The sequence below is a fragment of the Coregonus lavaretus genome (genome assembly GCF_964263955.1).
Source record: "Coregonus lavaretus genome assembly, chromosome: 5".
In the NCBI taxonomy this organism is placed as follows: Eukaryota; Metazoa; Chordata; class Actinopteri; order Salmoniformes; family Salmonidae; genus Coregonus; species Coregonus lavaretus.
Window position 1 is genome coordinate 73,781,508 of NC_139992.1, and position 18,469 is coordinate 73,799,976.

At 43.0% G+C, this 18,469-nt stretch overlaps 1 protein-coding gene and 1 pseudogene across 2 annotated transcripts; both read right to left on the minus strand.

Moving 5' to 3' along the window:
- Nucleotides 1–2,336: 2,336 nt before the first annotated feature.
- On the minus strand, nucleotides 2,337–9,468 carry rgcc (regulator of cell cycle). The gene is made up of 5 exons (XM_084161661.1): nucleotides 9,248–9,468; nucleotides 8,723–8,896; nucleotides 5,902–6,012; nucleotides 5,349–5,411; nucleotides 2,337–3,208 (listed from the first exon to the last, which is right to left on the minus strand). The coding sequence occupies exons 1-5, from the start codon at nucleotides 9,279–9,281 to the stop codon at nucleotides 3,201–3,203; spliced, it is 390 nt and encodes a 129-aa protein (XP_084017787.1). The 5' UTR covers nucleotides 9,282–9,468; the 3' UTR covers nucleotides 2,337–3,200.
- Nucleotides 9,469–10,331: 863 nt separating this feature from the next.
- Nucleotides 10,332–11,813, minus strand: LOC311129521 (major histocompatibility complex class I-related gene protein-like; annotated as a pseudogene). The gene is made up of 2 exons: nucleotides 11,756–11,813; nucleotides 10,332–11,562 (listed from the first exon to the last, which is right to left on the minus strand). The product of its transcript is annotated as a major histocompatibility complex class I-related gene protein-like (transcript).
- Nucleotides 11,814–18,469: the final 6,656 nt, after the last annotated feature.

Consider the following 18,469-nt stretch of genomic DNA (forward strand, 5'->3'; position numbering starts at 1 on the left):
TAAAAAAGCCAGACTACGGTTTGCAACTGCACATGGGGACAAAGATCGTACTTTTTTGAGAAATGTCCTCTGGTCTGATGAAACAAAAATAGAACTGTTTGGCCATAATAACCATCATTATGTTTGGAGTAAAAAGGGGGGTGGCTTGCAAGCCAAAGAACACCATCCCAACCGTGAAGCATTGGGGTGGCAGCATCATGCTGTAGGGGTGCTTTGCTGCAGGAGGGACTGGTGCACTTCACAAAATAGATGGCATCATGAGGAAGGAAAATGATGTGGATATATTGAAGCAACATCTCAAGACATCAGTCAGGAAGTTAAAGCTTGGTTGCAAATGGGTCTTCCAAATGGACAATGAACCCAAGCATACTTCCAAAGTTGTGGCAAAATGGCTTAATGACAACAAAGTCAAGGTATTGGAGTGGCTATCACAAAGCCCTGACCTCAATCCTATAGAAAATGTGTGGGCAGAACTGAAAAAGTGTGTGCGAGCAAGGAGGCTTACAAACCTGACTCAGTTACACCAGCTCTGTCAGGAGGAATGGGCCAAAATTCACCCAACTTATTGTGGGAAGCTTGTGGAAGGCTACCCGAAACATTTGACCCAAGTTAAACAATTTAAAGACAATGCTACAAAATACTAATTGAGTGTATGTAAACTTCTGACCCGCTTGGAATGTGATGAAAGAAAAAAAAGCTGAAATAAATCATTCTCTCTACTATTATTCTGACATTTCACGTTCTTAAAATAAAGTGGTGGTCCTAACTGACCTAAAACAGGGAATTTTTACTAGGATTAAATGTCAGGATTTGTGAAAAACTGAGTTTAAATGTATTTGGCAAAGGTGTATGTAAACTTCCGACTTCAACTGTACAATTTTGTCAGTATTATTTACTGATTGCCGGAAACATTGAACACATTTGCAACCTCTTCTCTTCTGATGAAAACAATGTGTGTGCGCGTGTGTGTGTGCGCGTGTGTGTGTGCGTGCATATTCATAGTGAAACATCTATGACCCAACTGGCTTTGACAGCTGCATTGAAACCACTTTACCATTGCATAATCATAAGGTGAATGGTACCGACTTCTCAGTTCAGTCCAAACCAACTGATGCTTCCCCATGCATCATTATCTCTGTAGGAACTGTTAAAGCCAAAATAATGGCTTCTCCTCCTCCTACCCATTTAACCACCATCCCCCATTGAATAGACCTCCGATACCTCTACCCAACTACTACCCCTGCTTGCCCAACGTCCACACTCTGCCATCCAGTCCTCTGCCCCCTTACCTGATCCATGTCCCTCGTCTTTCCCACACTTCCAGCCCAGTGCCCCTGGATGTGGCTGGCATCTCTCTGGGATCTAGAGGCTGGGTCCACTGCCAACTGCCAAGCCCATGCAGCGCCATTCCCAACGTGCTGGCAGTGCCAAAAAGGCGCCCGGAACTGCCGACGGGATGCGTTGTTTTAGATGCCAAGGGACCATTGGGCCCAGAGGGATCATGTGTTGTGTCAACACGTCTGCCCGGACCCAGTTTCTCCCTGGCACAGGACAATGCCATCAGGTGGACTGCAGCTGGGCTGCAGTGGGCTCTGCTCTGCCCTGTGCCAACTGTACTAAAGAAACAAAATGGAGGGTGGGTCTCTGCCAGCTTCCTGCCCCAATGGTTGCAGTAACACAGACTGGCAGATATCTGGCTGCTTCAGAGTCACATGCAGATAGGGATGACAGTCAGAGGAGAGTCTCCAAACTCTATAACTGTGGTCTTTCTTGAATCCTTTTATTTGAAAACAAAATTATCCGAAAGATCCCAGTAGAAAGAGGTGAACTCCTCATCATCACTAGCTGTAATGTTACTGTGAAGCCGCTAGGGGGAAGTCTGTCTTCTCTCAACGACCTTTGACCCTGACCAACAGAATATCCCTTATAGACACCTCCTAACCCCACCTGCCATTCAGCAACAGAGAGTCCCACCCTAATATATCCCAACCTCAGTCTATAAATAGCCATAGTTTCATAACCACTAGCTTTGTTGAAGAGATGAGTAATGATCACAAGAGCCCTGGAATTTGGAATGTCTAATTCAGTGTGTCTGTCTCAGCCCCATAGAGCTGTGCACAGAGCTGCACAAACACCAACAGCAGGTCACTGACTACCTCTCATAGAAGTCATAGAGACAGGGACACAGAGGGACACAGTCCTTAAGTGCCAAGGCGGTGGCCAGTGACCAGCTGTCACTCAAACACCCCCCCCCCCCCCCCACCCCCCACAATATAGCCCTGTTAAAAGGGAGACCAATAAAGCAAGCCAGGGGTAAAAACGAGAAGAGATATTTTAAAACAACAATATTTCATTTTAATATTCTCTGGTAGGCAATTGACATTAGCTGTATTCAATACATTTTGTTGCATTCCAGTTTTTCAGAGTTAATCCAGATTTTACTTCGCATTCGTTAGAAGCATCAAACATCTCAACTTCAGTCAACAAGTGCCAAACCTTAAACTTATCATATACGCTTTTTAATACCAAGACAATAGAATTTGAAACAATTATTATTTACACATAGATACAAAAATATATTTCACAAAAAGGTATTATTGATACATTTACAATGACCAGCTCTATAAAATGACAAATATACTTCTATTGTAAAAAGCTATTTCTTAAATAATCTTCCAGCTCAAGTTTTGTATAAAGGACGCACAGACTGCCCCATGTATGTGAGATGGTGTTTGTCTGTCTAACAGTGTCCCAATACTTTTATAAAGCTTCCTTTCCTTGTCTCCTTCCTAATTTCCTCCCCTAGTCTCCTCTCTTCCATGTCTGCTAATAGCTTTTAAACTGGGTCTTCGTACGAAATATCACCCTATGCCATATAGCATGAGGTGCCAATTCAGATTTGCCCATTCTTACTGTACAAACCTAGAAAAACCTATCCAGTCCAGTCCAATCAGATCAGATAATGAGGGAAAGGAGATGAGGAGAAGGAAAGGAGACAAGGAGATGAAGCTGTCTCATACTATTGGGACACAGCCTTGAGATGAAATTGTTCAGCAAGTCTGACGGTCACTGTGACTGTTCCTGTGCCATGTTCACAGCCCTCCCGGTGTGTGTGTGTTCTGGGGTGCTGGACAAGGTGTCCCCTCCTCTCGATGGCTACTCTCCAAAAAGGGTCTCTGCCACTTCTCTTCAGCTCCGTGTCACATGCCTAAGGAGAGACAGACAGACATTTGATTAGTAATGGACTGTAGACTCCTCTACGTGCCTCAGGAAAGACGGACAAACAGATTCACACACAGTGCTTAGCAATAGCCTCTGGCTCCTTGGCAGTCCAACACTATTCTTAGTTAGGAGGGGGCAGTTTTACTGGGCAGCCATCATTAACACTGTAGACCCTAATAAAAATGCCAGGCTCTGCTTAACCTGAATGACAAATAACTGACTGTCCCTTTACTTTATGTGACTTGCTTTCCCATTGTTTAATGTGACTGAATGACTAACCGTCCCATTGGTTTGAATGAGGAACATTCAGTACTCTAACCGCCTGGCCTTCTCTGTCCAGTAAGTGTTAAGAAAAGCACCGGAACACTTCCATTGGTAATTCCAATTCCGAAGCTGACATTTATAGTTCCCATTCCACCCCAGGTTTTACACGGGCACATTCCAATGTAACCGCCCTGATGCAAGTTCCAACACTCTGGACTTCTGTAGTAAAGGATCGGTCCAAAACAAATAAACTGAGCTATGTTGGTCTGTACCCGCCACATAAACTAGGCTCTCTCTCGGGTTACATTCTTACATAGGCTGCCATAGGCTGCTGCGTGTGTGTGTGTGTGTGTGTGTATGTGTGCGTGTGTGTGTATGCGTGCGTGCGTGTGTGTGTGTGCGCGTGCATGCATTTGTGTGTGTCAAGGCATAATGACATGAGTGACAGCTGAAAGGGATATCTTCCCTTTCCCTCGAGGCCTTACATGGCCTATCCATACATCCTCATACATCCCCATACATCCTCATACATCCCCATACATCCCCATACATCCCCATACATCCCCATACATCCTCATACATCCTCATACATCCCCATACCCCAACCGTGTTTAGAACTGAACGCTAAGAGCTTATTGTTTCGGAAAAACAGAGAGGCGTGACAGTCATGTAGCTATATGGTTAGCATAGCTAACATAGTTAGCATAGAGAAGACTGACTGAGTACACTGTAAAAAAGTAATTAGTTCTGCTAACACATTTTTTGGGTGGAAACCTGTTGCCTAAAACCAATTCAAAGTATTTCAGTGTTCAATACTTAAAGTAATAAAGTGACATCATCACCACCCATATTGTTATCTTTTTAATTTTTTTGTGTTTTATGAACTTTTTGACCTTCAATTGTATTATGTATTCTGAATTATAATGCTTGAAGTTACTTGAACATTAATATTTGTTGTAGTTAACATTAAAATGTAGGGTCCCTTTTACTTAAATGATGAACCTTCATTACAAAAAATTCAAGTGTAAGTAGTTCTGATTAGTAATTTTCAGTGGTCGTGTCTTAATGTTTAACATTGTTTTATGTATTTGACGATTTGTCATTTTAACCCACCTTAACAGGCATTGTTGAGCACAGTGCTCAATCCTCTAGCAGGAACTAGAGATAGAGCTGTAAACATTATAGGATGCTGCATTAGCCTCTGTCATTGAGAGTGGTGCACATTACCTTGTTAATGGTGGGAATGACTTGTCTCATTATTGAACATCAATTTGTCCGACGGTTTTGATATCTGTTCATCATGATCAATTACACCTCATAGCACAACAAACTGCTTAATACTATATACTAGAAATATAATTTTCTTTCTTTGAACGTGCCTACAACATTGTGTACAAGTATCATAAATCCTCTAAAAACAGAGCCAAGTGGCACTAAAAGTATTCATAACTTTTTACTCAAATATCAATGTGTCTGACTACTACATGACGTAAATGTACTTAATTATTTTAAGTAAAGACGTAAAACATAATAGAATCAAGTAAGAACAACTTACAGTTTTTAATAAATATTATATTGACTTTAAAATATTAAATCACAATAACTTCTAAAAATGCAATAACTAGATTAGCAGAACATAAATAAATACAGTTATATTTTCTCAATAACCTAATATTTGTTAACAGTACTCAAAAACATTAAGTGATAAGAAATCTTATTGACATCTGAGTTAGTACTACTTTTATGATTTGAGTTCTACTGACTATTGGAGATGTTTGAGTTGCCACTACTCAATTTCTTGAATGAGTTAGGCAGTTACTTTTTACAGTGTACTGTGAATGGTGTAAGCTAATAGCACTTACTCGCTAATGTCTTGTCAAGGTCAGCAATGAAGTCTTCCAGTTCTTTAGTGTCTCCCAGTTTGGCTGTAAACAACATAGCGAGAGGGTCAGGTAATAGAATAGAACAGAGTAGAACGGTATTGTCCACCTGCAATTGCATAACCTCATTTTAACAAGTATCATGTATTATGTGAATCGACCATTACATGGCATTATCTACTACAAATATACACATACCTACTACAATACTAAACAAGAAGAATGAGTCACTTGAACGCTACTTAGTTAATAGGTGACCTATTGGAATAGCTGAGGATAGCTGAAGTGTTCTAAGCATAAGGCAATAGGTCTGCCTATCATAACATTTGACTTCTCCTAAAACACACATCATGTTTAATCCTGCCTCTATCTTTCTGTCTAAACAAACGCCTCCTGTTTGCATACAGTATAGAAAAGTTATAGTCAGAATGACGTGTGTGTGTAAAGGTGAGAATGTTGACGGTTGTGTGTGTGCATGCGTGCATTTCTGTGTGTGCGAGTGTGTGTGCGTGCATGTGTGTGTGTCGAGGCTCACCTTTGGGTGATGTGAGAGGTGGGGGGGAGGTGGGAGAGGGAGAGAAGATGGTGGGAGAGTTCAGTCTCTCATCACTGAAACTGAAGCTGTTCCTGTTCAGCGACTCAGCACCTGAGAGAGAGAGAGAAAGAGAGGGAGAGAGAGGGGGAGAGGGGGGAGAGAGCGAGAGAGAGAGAGAGAGAGGGGAGAGAGATTAAAAGACTGTTCACCTTTCTGTATGCCCAAAGCTGCTGTAGGGCCTATTAACACATCCATATGTTTTGTTCACACACACACACACACTTGCTCGCAAGCACGTACGCACACACACACACGCACACACACTAGCAGACTGACTGTTAGTTCCCTAACTCATAACTTGACAGACGTCAGTGAGGTTAGTGTGAAAGGGTCATGGCAGGGGAAATTAGTAGAGGGTGGTGGGAAGTCAAAACAAAATGCCACTATTTAACAGCTGGGCTCTCTCTCTCTTTCTCTCTTTCTCTAGCTCTCTCTTCAACTATTGAGATGTAGCCCTAACCCTAACTCAGAGAGGGACATATTTCTCCTGTGTGATAAATAGTGCGTGCTTGATTTAACTCTGCCACGTCTAGTACACACACACACACGTTAGCACTCTCCATCCTGCATTCCCCCACAGTGGTAAAACTGGTCAAAGCGTTGACTGTGTGATTGCATAAGTGACATAATGAACACATTGATTCCGCCAGTAGATATTTCAACCGGCCACAGAACACGACAGGTCTGTTTCACCGTTTGTTTTTTTCCGGGAAAGGAATGGTGGTGGGAGAAGGAGAGAGTAAGATAACTGTTGTTTCTCCTCAGTAAAATATAGAAATGGGCAGTATAGTGGAATTCATTCCAATTCTAAACAGCTCAATTTTGTCCGACTATGAAGTATGTTATAAAGTCAGGGTGGGTACTGTAGATGGAGGGACTGTCCCAAAAACGAGTTGTTTTACTATGGTCATTTTCAACAGAAATGCATTCAGTTCACTGTGCTGTCTCCAATCCAAAGGTAATGGAACTCCTTTCTCAACTCCTGCTTAGATTGAGGTCTGCTGGTCTGCTACTTAATCCTTGTATTAACCCTCTTGACAGGTCTGACTAGGAGTATGAGGCTAACTACTACAGCATAAGCAGCTTAACGTGCAAACCTCAAAACATCTCTCTCTCTTTCTCTCTCTCCTCTCTCTCTCTCGCTCTCTCTCCTGTCTCCTCTCTCTCTCTTTCTCTCCTCACTCAAGAGTTCCACTGGACCCTGACAGAGTGGCTCTGATGTACAGCACATACCTAGAGTAACCCCTGACCTCCACCTCTCAGCACCACATGCAAGTACGCACACACACACACACACACACACACAAACCTTGATCTAGGTCCAGAGATCTTGGATTTAGATTGAGCTACTGCTGCATATTTGGCACACAAGCCCCCATATTCCAACTCAGCCTTGTCTCTGTGGTAGCCTATACGCTCTTAGATTTTATTGTCATAAGCAGCTATGCAGTCTCCCAGACGTCAAGCTGTGCATTACCATACGGGGTGTTTGTGTGTGTGTGTGTGTGTGTGTGTGTGTGTGTGTGTGTGTGTGTGTGTGTGTGTGTGTGTGTGTGTGTGTGCTACGCCTCGGGCCCTAATCCAAATGTGATAGCCTCACACAGTTACACACAGACAGAAATATGCTCCCACTCCCCCAGCGGACATTGATTTAATTTCCCAACCACAAGTGAGTGGGTTGGGGTTTCTGAGGGAAGATGTGAAAGGATAACATCATGGTGCTCTGTAGTGTGTTCTACAAACTCCACGTCTGCAGAACGAGTTAGGAAGGGTAGTGTCCAGTTTGCATGTTTAAGACCGGGGCCCGGCATTCACAGAGAGAGTTACTATTTCATTTATCTGTTTTAGTAATAACTAAAAGAGTATGTAATAATGTAATTATTATAGCATAACTACTGTACACAGATTTTAAGAGGAACCTAATGTGAAGAGTTACCTAAACATGTTATCTACAGACAAGTGTAAAAACATTAGGACTAGGATTCCTGTGTGGGTCCTGTCCTCTCCATGGTACTCTATTGAAGAGTGATCTGTCTCATGCATGGGAGGGCTATTGTGTGTAAGGACTGATGGATGGCTGCATGGCTGAAAGAGAGCTGCACCCCAGTGTGGGCAACAATAACAGCACTGGCAGTCTGAACATGAGGAGAGGCTGGCAGACACTCTGGGGGAGAGAGAGCGAGAGCGAGAGAGAGAGAGAGAGAGAGAGAGAGAGAGAGAGAGAGAGAGAGAGAGAGAGAGAGAGAGAGAGAGAGAGAGAGAGAGAGAGACCACTCATTCAGTAGTACTGAGAAATTGAAGGTTTCCAAACATTGATGCTTATCATCAGTGGTGGCAGGGAGTGTGTGTCCGCCTGCTATAGTTCTTCAGCAGACCGGGAAGAGCACTTATGGGACACATGATAAGATATAATCTAGCACAAATGGCAATTCTGTCTGGCACTATACTGAGTAGCAGGTATTGTGAGCCTCAAAGTGCAAACAGTAACATATCTAGGCTATAGATAGCTCCTTTCACTACTTGAGAGTGTTTGTACTACTACTGTTGCCCCCCTGTTGGCTATGTAATTGTAGGCTCTGTCAGGAGGTCTGTACCTTTATGGCACAGGAGTGTGCTTGCCCTGTAGCTGCAAGGTCGTTGGTTCAAACCCTGTTTCAGGCATCACCGCACAATTGCTACACTGTCTTTCGATATTAGGACAACTGTGTGTGTGTGTGTGTGTGTGTGTGTGTATGTGTGTGTGTGCGTGTGGTTCACTTACTTTCTGAGTCACTGATGCCACTGTCACTGACGCTGGCGCTGCTCCGTCTCTTCACAGTCTTCAGGTGCTCGTCGTACCGGAAGTGTCTCTTCTCCACCGGGGAAGTGAAATCCTCGATCACCGCGTCGAACTCACACAGCACGTCAGACAGATCATCCTCCTCAAGGAAATTAGCTGAAATAACGGAGGGAAGAAGCATGTGTTACTTTACTGGACTGGTGTGCCTATCCCACAACCATTCTCATTCAAAATATATTTTTATTTAATTTGCTCTCTATTAATTTAGCCTATCCCATGCAACCTATCGATAGTCTATGTTTTTGTGTCGTTAAAATATTTGCAACACACGTTACATTGAAACATTGTTACATTGTAACAGCTGTTGAATAAGAACCACACTTGCACTATTTCACATAACTTTATGGCTCCCTTTCTGAAAGGTTCAATAACGTAATGCAATGCTCAGTGTTCAATGCATTGTCCAGTGGAAGTCGTAAGAACAACAAATGAGATGGTCTAACTTACATTTGCCTTGAGACTTCAACTTTGGAGACTTCATTTTTCTTGTCTTGTGAATCTCAAAAGTATCCAATATAATTAACTTGTTCGGGACGAAGTAAACTCCGCGGGTTTTTCCAATAACAACGTTCTTGCACCTGTCCACTACTAGTCCGCGAAAGCAAAGCACTGTCCCTCTGACAAGTGTCCTGCGTCTTAAGACTGGTTTTAAACTCTCCCCTACACACGGTAGGGGTGGTGACTCGGAGGAGGCGGGAGAGAGAGAGGGCGGAGAGAGAGGGAAAGGGAGAGAGAAAACGCACTATGCATGATTTAACCGGTATAGGCCTATCCGTGACGGTTTTCTATTCCATCCCCTGTAACTATGTGTTTGTAAACAACTCGTGTGTCACTGAGCGGTCAGAGATGTAATGCTTACCGGGCATACATGTAATACTTTTACGTTTTATTTATATCCCTGACCCTGAGCTTTCCATCTTCTATCACTGGGCAGTTTTTGAACAGAATGGGGTAAAACATTGTAAACTAATTAAACTAATGAACAATTTATTTAACAGTGTATTATTTGAAATGTGGACAATGGCGATCTTATTCAAGATTTGTTAGTTGTCTCATTCATTAGTAAAAAAATAAGAAAAATAGGAAAATGTTGAACCTTGTAGCCTATCACAGCATTAAATGTAACTTCCTAAAATAGGCTACAGTCTCTGGGCAATATCCCTTTCAATATCTTTGTGTGGTCTATGTTAGAATTTACTGGAACTGGAATTACACATAAATCCAGCAACCTAATTGAGTTTCTGGTAGTAGCCTACTTTTAGTTTGGAGCGACACCTTGTGGTGTGAAGTAGAGTTGCAGCCCCCACAGCTGGCTGATGTCTGCTGCCCCTCTAATAAAATACAGTACATCAAGAATCTGACTGAATATTCATATCCTATGGTATCTGATGTGAAAGACGTTGTGATAAATAGGATAAACAGTATTTCTGATATTCCGTTTTTCTTCTGTGGTAAGATTTCCTGCTCCTCATTGGTAATTAACCAAACTCCAATGATCTTTTTGTGTCATGATGGTTTTGATGGAACTTTAATGCAGGACAAAACACTTTTTTACATATAAAATCAATACATATGTCATAGCACTATCAGTACACATTTTCGATTTGCTAATGCACCACTGCATCATACAAATACTTGTCTTTATTAGGCTACATACTGTATATTATGGATCAGCCTACATTTTATTGACTTTTCTCTTTGAATTGAGCTGAATTGAGAAAGTCTTTGCATGAGTGGCAGCAGCAAATATATCAGGACTCAGAATGTAAAGACAGGCTAATTTGCTCGGCCACTTGTGCATAATCAGCGTTGGAGAGCTGTGACAATGTCTGGGAGCCAGCCGTGTTTCTCCTCCTTACACAAACGAAAATGCTGAGTAGAATAATTATGGCCACCATGGCCAGTGGAACTGAAATGGCATATAGACCCACTCTGTCTGTCCCAGACTCAGGTACCCAGCTGACATCCAGCTTGTTGTCCAGACTGAGGTGGGTGGCGGTGCAGGTGTAGTTGTGTCTCTCTCTCAGCTCCTCTGTATTGACCTCTAGACTCTTTCTCAGCTGGTAGGTCCCATCTCCATTGGGCAGCAGCTGGCCCCCAGTCAACTCCTGTTCTACTATTGGCTGGCCATCTCTCAGCAGGGTCAGATTGATGTGGCGGGGTAAAAACCAAATGCCAGACAGCTCACACGTGCCCCTCCAGACATGGCTTTCTGTATGAGCCTGACTCTGGCATCACAAAGTTCTTCTCTCTCTCCAGAAATATCTTCAATGTTTTTATGCAAATTGGTAGGTAAATGGTCTGATAACGCCATTTTGCATATGTTTGATGCACCTCACTCCATGGCGACAGTAGGTATCCAGAATTCTATGAATAATGTGTCATGTTGTAATATATTAAATCTGCAAAAATTGCATTGAAAGCATCCGTGGACAGAATAAGGCCGGGTTCACCATTATCCAACATCTCACAGCCAGTCATTCTCTGCTTAACATCTATATTCCCTGTGGAATTAAAGCGATACCTCAGGATTGACAGTTGCCTTTTCATGCTGAGGAACATGCGTCCAAACACATAAGCTGCGTCTTGAGCTACATCAACCTCTGTTTTGTCTGGGGCGTTATGTCCCTTGTGGATGAACTGCTCAATGTTGGAGTCAAAGTAGCCAACTTGAATGTCATCCTGCATCAACACAACACTACACTCAGGGAAAGGTGTTTCTCCTGAGATATAAGTTGCAAATGCCCACAGAGAATGAGATCCTGAAAATAAGATCAGTGAATATTGTTTACAATGGTTATGTCTGAAAAGCTTCTGAAAATATTTGACTCGGTTTTCCTATGAGTTTTGGCTGCAGTCTGGTACTAAACACTACCTAGGCTGGTGCTCACGCTGCTCCTAGAATCAAGATTTATACTAAATGAGATATGAGAGAGAATAAAAAGTGAATCTTACCTGCGTTTACAATGGTGTAAAATGAAAGCAAAAGAAAAAAGAAACTCAGTTTTACCATGGTTCTGAACGTGTTCAATACTTTTTCTGCGCGCTTGTATGCTTCTAGGGCAACTCTCAAATAATCTTGCACACTTTCACTTTCACTAAGCCTTACAGACTTGCACTTTCTTGGTGAAGGCCTAGTATATGCGGTCCTTGGAAAAGTCTGCAATAAACTGTTTCTCAAACACAATTAGGGATTTAAATTATGATACTTTTTCTAGGAGAAAAAAATATGTTCTGCCTACCTATTAACGTATTTAGTGTGTCAAGCTATTATTTTGTCTCATTTTGCCAAAACTCTCCTGTCTGGTTTCTTATGTTTTGGATCACTGTTTGATTTGATCCCATTGCCATTTAATGTCAAATTATTTCTGAGAGCTTTTAAGGAAAATATGTCACCATCTGGCCTAAGGAAATTATGTCACCATCTGGCCTAGTGCCCAGTCCCAAGCCATGAAAACTAGACAGCTGTGCAATAGTAACTCCCTGTCATCTACAGGCTGACCGGGGCGGATTGGCCATCTGGCATTTTGGGCAAATGCCAGATGGGGTGGTCCATTTCTAGCTATGGGCTGGTCCATTCCTTTGCCCGAAATACCAGATAGGCTGGTCCATTTCTAGCCTAGTGGGCCTGTCTTACTTGGATTTTTTTGCGAAATGATCATTAACTGGCTAATAATGGGGGCCTCAAGGAATAAAATTGGCTTGTGTGGGGGCATCGAGAAAAACATGGGCCATTGTGGGGCCTCAAGGAAAAAAAAAGATCAGGTGTAATAGAAATGCCAGAGACGATTTCAGGTCCCAGTCCGCTCCTGAGGCTTGTATATAGAATGTCGCTGCAATGGATAGCAGCTGTTTTACAGGCTCCTGACCAATTCTGCTATTTTGTGTGTTTTTTGCGATGATCGTAACTTTTTTTGTACATAATGGTTCCGCCGTCGTTTCCTATGACCGAAAATAGCTTCTAGACATCAGAACAGCGATCACTAACCTCTACTTTAATGAGTCGGCGGTGCAGGACACTGCTCACCAGGCCCTAATCCCCGAAACTCGGAAAAGGAAAAGACGGCGTAAGAGAGGCCGACGTGTGGTTACCCTAATGAAATTACACCGGCGAATAAATAATCAGACTCTACCCTCCGTTCTATTGACAAATGTACAATCACTGGAGAACAAACTGGACAAGCTCTGTTCGAGACTATCCTATCAACCGGACCTGAAGAACTGTAATATGTTTCTCTGTGTTGTGGATGAACAAGGACATGGTTAATATACGTCCAGCTGGTTTTTGCTATGCATCGGCAGGCTCGAACGACAGCATCGGGTAAGCTCAATGGGGGAGGTGTGTGTCTCTTTGTTAACAACAGCTGGTACTTTAAGGATGTCTCGAGGTTCTGCTCGCCTGAGTTAGAATACTTAATGATAAGCTGTAGACCAGGATTCTTCAATTCCGGTCCTGGTGGGCCGAAACACTTCTGTTTTTTATTTCTACCTGGTAGTTAATTGCACTCACCTGGTGTCCCAGGTCTGAATTAGCCCCTGATTAGAAGGAGAGGATGAAAAACAGAGGTGTTTCGGCCCTCCAGGACCGGAATTTAAGAACCCTGCTGTAGACCATACTATTTACCAAGAGAGTTTTCATCTATATTTTACATAGCTGTCTATTTACCACCTCAAACCGATGCTGGCACTAAGACCGCACTCAACAAGCTGTATAGGGCCATAAGCAAACAAGGAAATGCTCATCCAGAGGCGGCTCTCCTAGTGGCCCGTGATTTTAATGTAGGGAAACTGAACTCCGTCTTACCTAATTTCTACCAGCATGTCACATGTGCAACTAGAAGAGACAAAACTCCAGATCACCTTTACTCCACACACAGAAATGCATACAAAGCTCTTCCTCGCCGTCCATTTGGCAAATCTAACCATAACTTTATCCTCCTGATTGATTCCTGCTTACAAGCAAAAACTAAACAAAAAGTACCAGTGACGCGCTCAATACGGAAGTGGTCCGATGAAGCGGATGCTAAGCTACAGGATATCAGTCACTGGCTACATTAATAAGTGCATTGACGACGTCGTCCCCACAGTGACCGTACGTACAGTTGAAGTCGGAAATTTACATACACCTTAGCCAAATACATTTAAACTCAGTTTCTCACAATTCCTGACATTTAATCCTAGTAAAAATTCCCTGTCTTAGGTCAGTTAGGATCACTGCTTTATTTTAAGAATGTGACATGTCAGAATAATAGTACAGATAATTATTTATTTCAGCTTTTATTTCTTTCATCACATTCCCAGTGGGTCAGAAGTTTACATACACTCAATTAGTATTTGGTAGCATTGCCTTTAAATTGTTTAACTTGGGTCAAACGTTTCGGGTAGCCTTCCACAAGCTTCCCACAATAAGTTGGGTGAATTTTGGCACATTCCTCCTGACAGAGCTGGTGTAACTGAGTCAGGTTTGTAGGCCTCCTTGCTCGCACACACTTTTTCAGTTCTGCCCACACATTTTCTATAGGATTGAGGTCAGGGCTTTGTGATGGCCATTCCAATACCTTGACTTTGTTGTCCTTAAGCCATTTTGCCACAACTTTGAAAGTATGCTTGGGGTCATTGTTCATTTGGAAGACCCATTTGCGACCAAGCTTTAACTTCCTGACTGATGTCTTGAGATGTTGCTTCAATATATCCACATCATTTTCCTTCTTCATGATGCCATCTATTTTGTGAAGTACACCCTCCTGCAGCAAAGCACCCCCACAGCATGAATGCTGCCACCCCCGTTCTTCACGATTGGGATGGTGATCTTCGGCTTGCAAGCACCCCCTTTTTCCTCCAAACATAACGATGGTCATTAAGGCCAAACAGTTCTATTTTTGTTTAATCAGACCAGAGGACATTTCTCCAAAAAGTACAATCTTTGTCCCCATGTGCAGTTGCAAACCGTAGTCTGGCTTTTTTATGGCGGTTTTGGAGCAGTGGCTTCTTCCTTGCTGAGCGGCCTTTCAGCTTATGTCGATATAGGACTCGTTTTACTGTGGATATAGATACTTTTGTACCTGTTTCCTCCAGCATCTTCACTAGGTCCTTTGCTGTTGTTCTGGGATTGATTTGCACTTTTCGCACCAAAGTACGTTCATCTCTAGGAGACAGAACGCGTCTCCTTCCTGAGCGGTATGGCGGCTGCATGGTCCCATGGTGTTTATACTTGCGTACTATCATTTGTACAGATGAACGTGGTAACTTCAGGCGTTTGGAAATTGCTCCCAAGGATGAACCAGACTTGTGGAAGTCTACAATTTTAGGTCTTGGCTGATTTCTTTAGATTTTCCCATGATGTCAAGCAAAGGGGCACTGAGTTTGAAGGTAGGCCTTGAAATACATCCACAGGTACACCTCCAATTGACTCAAATTATGTCAATTAGCCTATCAGAAGCTTCTAAAGCCATGACTTCTAAAGCCATGACTTATAGCCATGGCACCGTCAACTTAGTGTATGTAAACTTCTGACCGACTGGAATGGTGATACAGTGAATTATAAGTGAAATAATCTGTCTGTAAACAATTGTTGGAAAAATTACTTGTGTCATGCACAAAGTAGATGTCCTAACCGATTTGACAAAACTATAGTTTGTTAACAAGAAATGTGTAGAGTGGTTGAAAAACGAGTTTTAATGACTCCAACCTAAGTATATTTAAACTTCCGACTTCAACTGTACATATCCCAACCAGAAGCCATGTATTACAGGCAACATCCGCACTGAGCTAAAGGATAGAGCTGCCGCTTTCAGACGCTTATAAGAAATCCCTATACGACCTCCGACGTCAAACAAGCAAAGCATCAATACAGGACTAAAATCTAATCATACGATGCCGGCTCTGACGCTCGTCGGATGTGGCAGGGCTTGCAAACTATCACGGATTACAAAGGGAAATCCAGCCGTGAGCTGCCCAGTGACGCAAGCCTACCAGACGAACTAAATGCCTTCTATGCTCTCTTCGAAGCAAGTAACACTGAACCATGCTTGAGAGCACCAGCTGTTCCGGATGACTGTGTGATCACGCTCTCCATAGCCGATGTGAGTAAGATCTTTAAACAGGTTAACATTCAAAGGCTGAAGGACCAAATGGATTACAAGGACATGTACTCAGAGCATGCGCTGACCAGCTGGCAAGTGTCGCCACTGACATTTACAACCTCTCCCTGACCCAGTCTGTAATACCTACATGTTTCAAGCAGACCACCATATTCCCTGTGCCCAAGAACACCAAGATAACCTGTCTAAATGACTATCGCCCCATTGCACTCACATCTGTAGCCATGAAATGCTTTGAAAGGCTTGTCATAGCTCACAACAACACCATCATCCCAGACACCCTGGGCCCACTCCAATTCGCATACCGCCCCAACATATCCACAGATGACACAATCTCTATTGCACTCCACACTGCCCTCTACCACCTGGACAAGAGGAACACCTATGTGGGAATGCTGTTCATTGACTACAGCTCAGCATTCAACACCATAGTGCTCTCCAAACTCATCACTAAGCCAAGGACCCTGGGACTGAACACCTCCCTCTGCAACTGGACTTCCTGATGGGCTGCCCCCAGGTGGTGAGGGTAGGCAACAACAAATCCACCACGCTGACCCTCAACACGGGGGCCACTCAAGGGTGCGTGCTTAGTACCCTCATGTACTCCCTGTTCAACCATGACTTAAGTTTGCTGACGACACAACGGTGGTAGGGCTGATCACTAACGACGATGAGATAGCCTATAGGGAGGAGGTCAGAGACTTGGCAGTGTGGTGCCAGGACAACAACCTCTCCCTCAACGTCAGCAAGACAAAGGAGTTGATCGTGGAATACAGGAAACGGAGGGCCAAGCATGCCCCCATTCACGTTGACAGGGCTGTAGTAAAGCGGGTCGAGAGCTTCAATTTCCTCTGTGTCCACATCACTAAGGACTTGTCATGGTCCACACACACCAACACAGTCATGAAGAGGGTACGACAACACCTCTTCCCCTCAGGAGGCTGAAAAGATTTGGCATGGGCCCTCAGATCCTCGAAAAGTTCTACAACTGCACCATTGAGAACATATTGATTGGCTGCATCACCACTTGATATGGCAACGGCTTGGCATCCGACCGCAAGGCGCTACAGAGGGTAGTGTGTATGGCCCAGTACATAACTGGGGCCGAGCTCCCTGCCATCCAAGACTTCTATACCAGGCGGTGTCAGAGGAAGACCCTAAAAATGGTCAAGTACTCCAGCCACCCAAGTCATAGAATGTTCTCTCTGCTACTGCACGGCAAGTGGAACAGATGCACCAAGTCTGGAACCATTAACACCCTGAACAGCTTCTACCCCTAAGCCATAAGACTACTAAATAGTTAGTCTGGGTAGCTATTTGGTTAGCTATTTAACTATCTTCATTGACCCTTTTTGCACTAACATTTTTGCCTCATCCCTTATGGAAAAACCATGAATTTCACATGTGAAGACATGATCTCATGTGATCTCATGTGATCATGTGATTTCATGTGAAGTTAATGTGATAACATGTGACAACGTGACAACATGTGAAGCAACATGTGATAATATAAAATGACACACTTGACAACGTGAGCACATGTGAAAACATATTTCATTTGTAGCTAGTCACTATAATACTCCCTTCCCTACCCGACCATCAGCTAAGTGAGTGAATAGCAACAATTCCTGTGAATTTTACATTGACATTGATTTTCAACTTACTAATTTGTGAACTACGGAGTTGTGAGTTCAAATCCAAGTTGAAAACACTGTATGTTAAAAGCACTGTGTGTATCATAACATATTTTTGTTTGCAGGGTATCACCTGTGAAATCTCATGTTTTTATCAACATGTGAAACTTCATGTGAAATATCACATGCAAAGTATTCCAAAAACACATTGTTCACATGATTTCACATGTGAAAATCGACATAATCACGTGAATTGTTAAAAAAACCCACATGGTTTCACATGATTCCACATGTACAAAACATATGGAAATGTCACGTGAAATCATGTGATTTTCCACATGTGAAATCATGTGTTTTTTCCGTAAGTCACTCTATTCCTAGTTATATGTACATATCTACTTCAATTACCTCATACCCCTGCACATTGCCGCGGTACTGGTACCCCGTGTATATAGCCAAGTTATCGTTACTGCATTGTGTATTTATTATCACTTTTATATTATTTCTCTATTTTCTTTCTCTGTGCATTGTTGGGAAGGGCCTGTAAGTAAGCATTTCACTGTTAGTCTACGTCTGTTGTTTATGAAGCATGTGACGAATAAAATTTGATTTGATTTTGACAGTTTCAAAGCTCTCTCCTGTCTGGTTCTTTTGAAGACCCAGCTATTGCTGAGACTTTCACAGCTCTGGAGTCTCTTTTAGCAGGCAGGCAAATGGACAAACAGGGCCTGTTTTTGCAGTTGCACTTGGCTGTTGACTCTGGGGCTCCGAGGGGATCCACAGAGGGGATTATCAGAGGTGCAAAAGGTGACACCTTCACCCCACGGGCTGGGACATCTCTCCTGTTCACACACCTACAATGACAGGGGGTCTTTTCTCTCTGTCTGCTCACTCACTCAGGGTTGGGGTCAATTCAGAATTTGACCAAATGACAG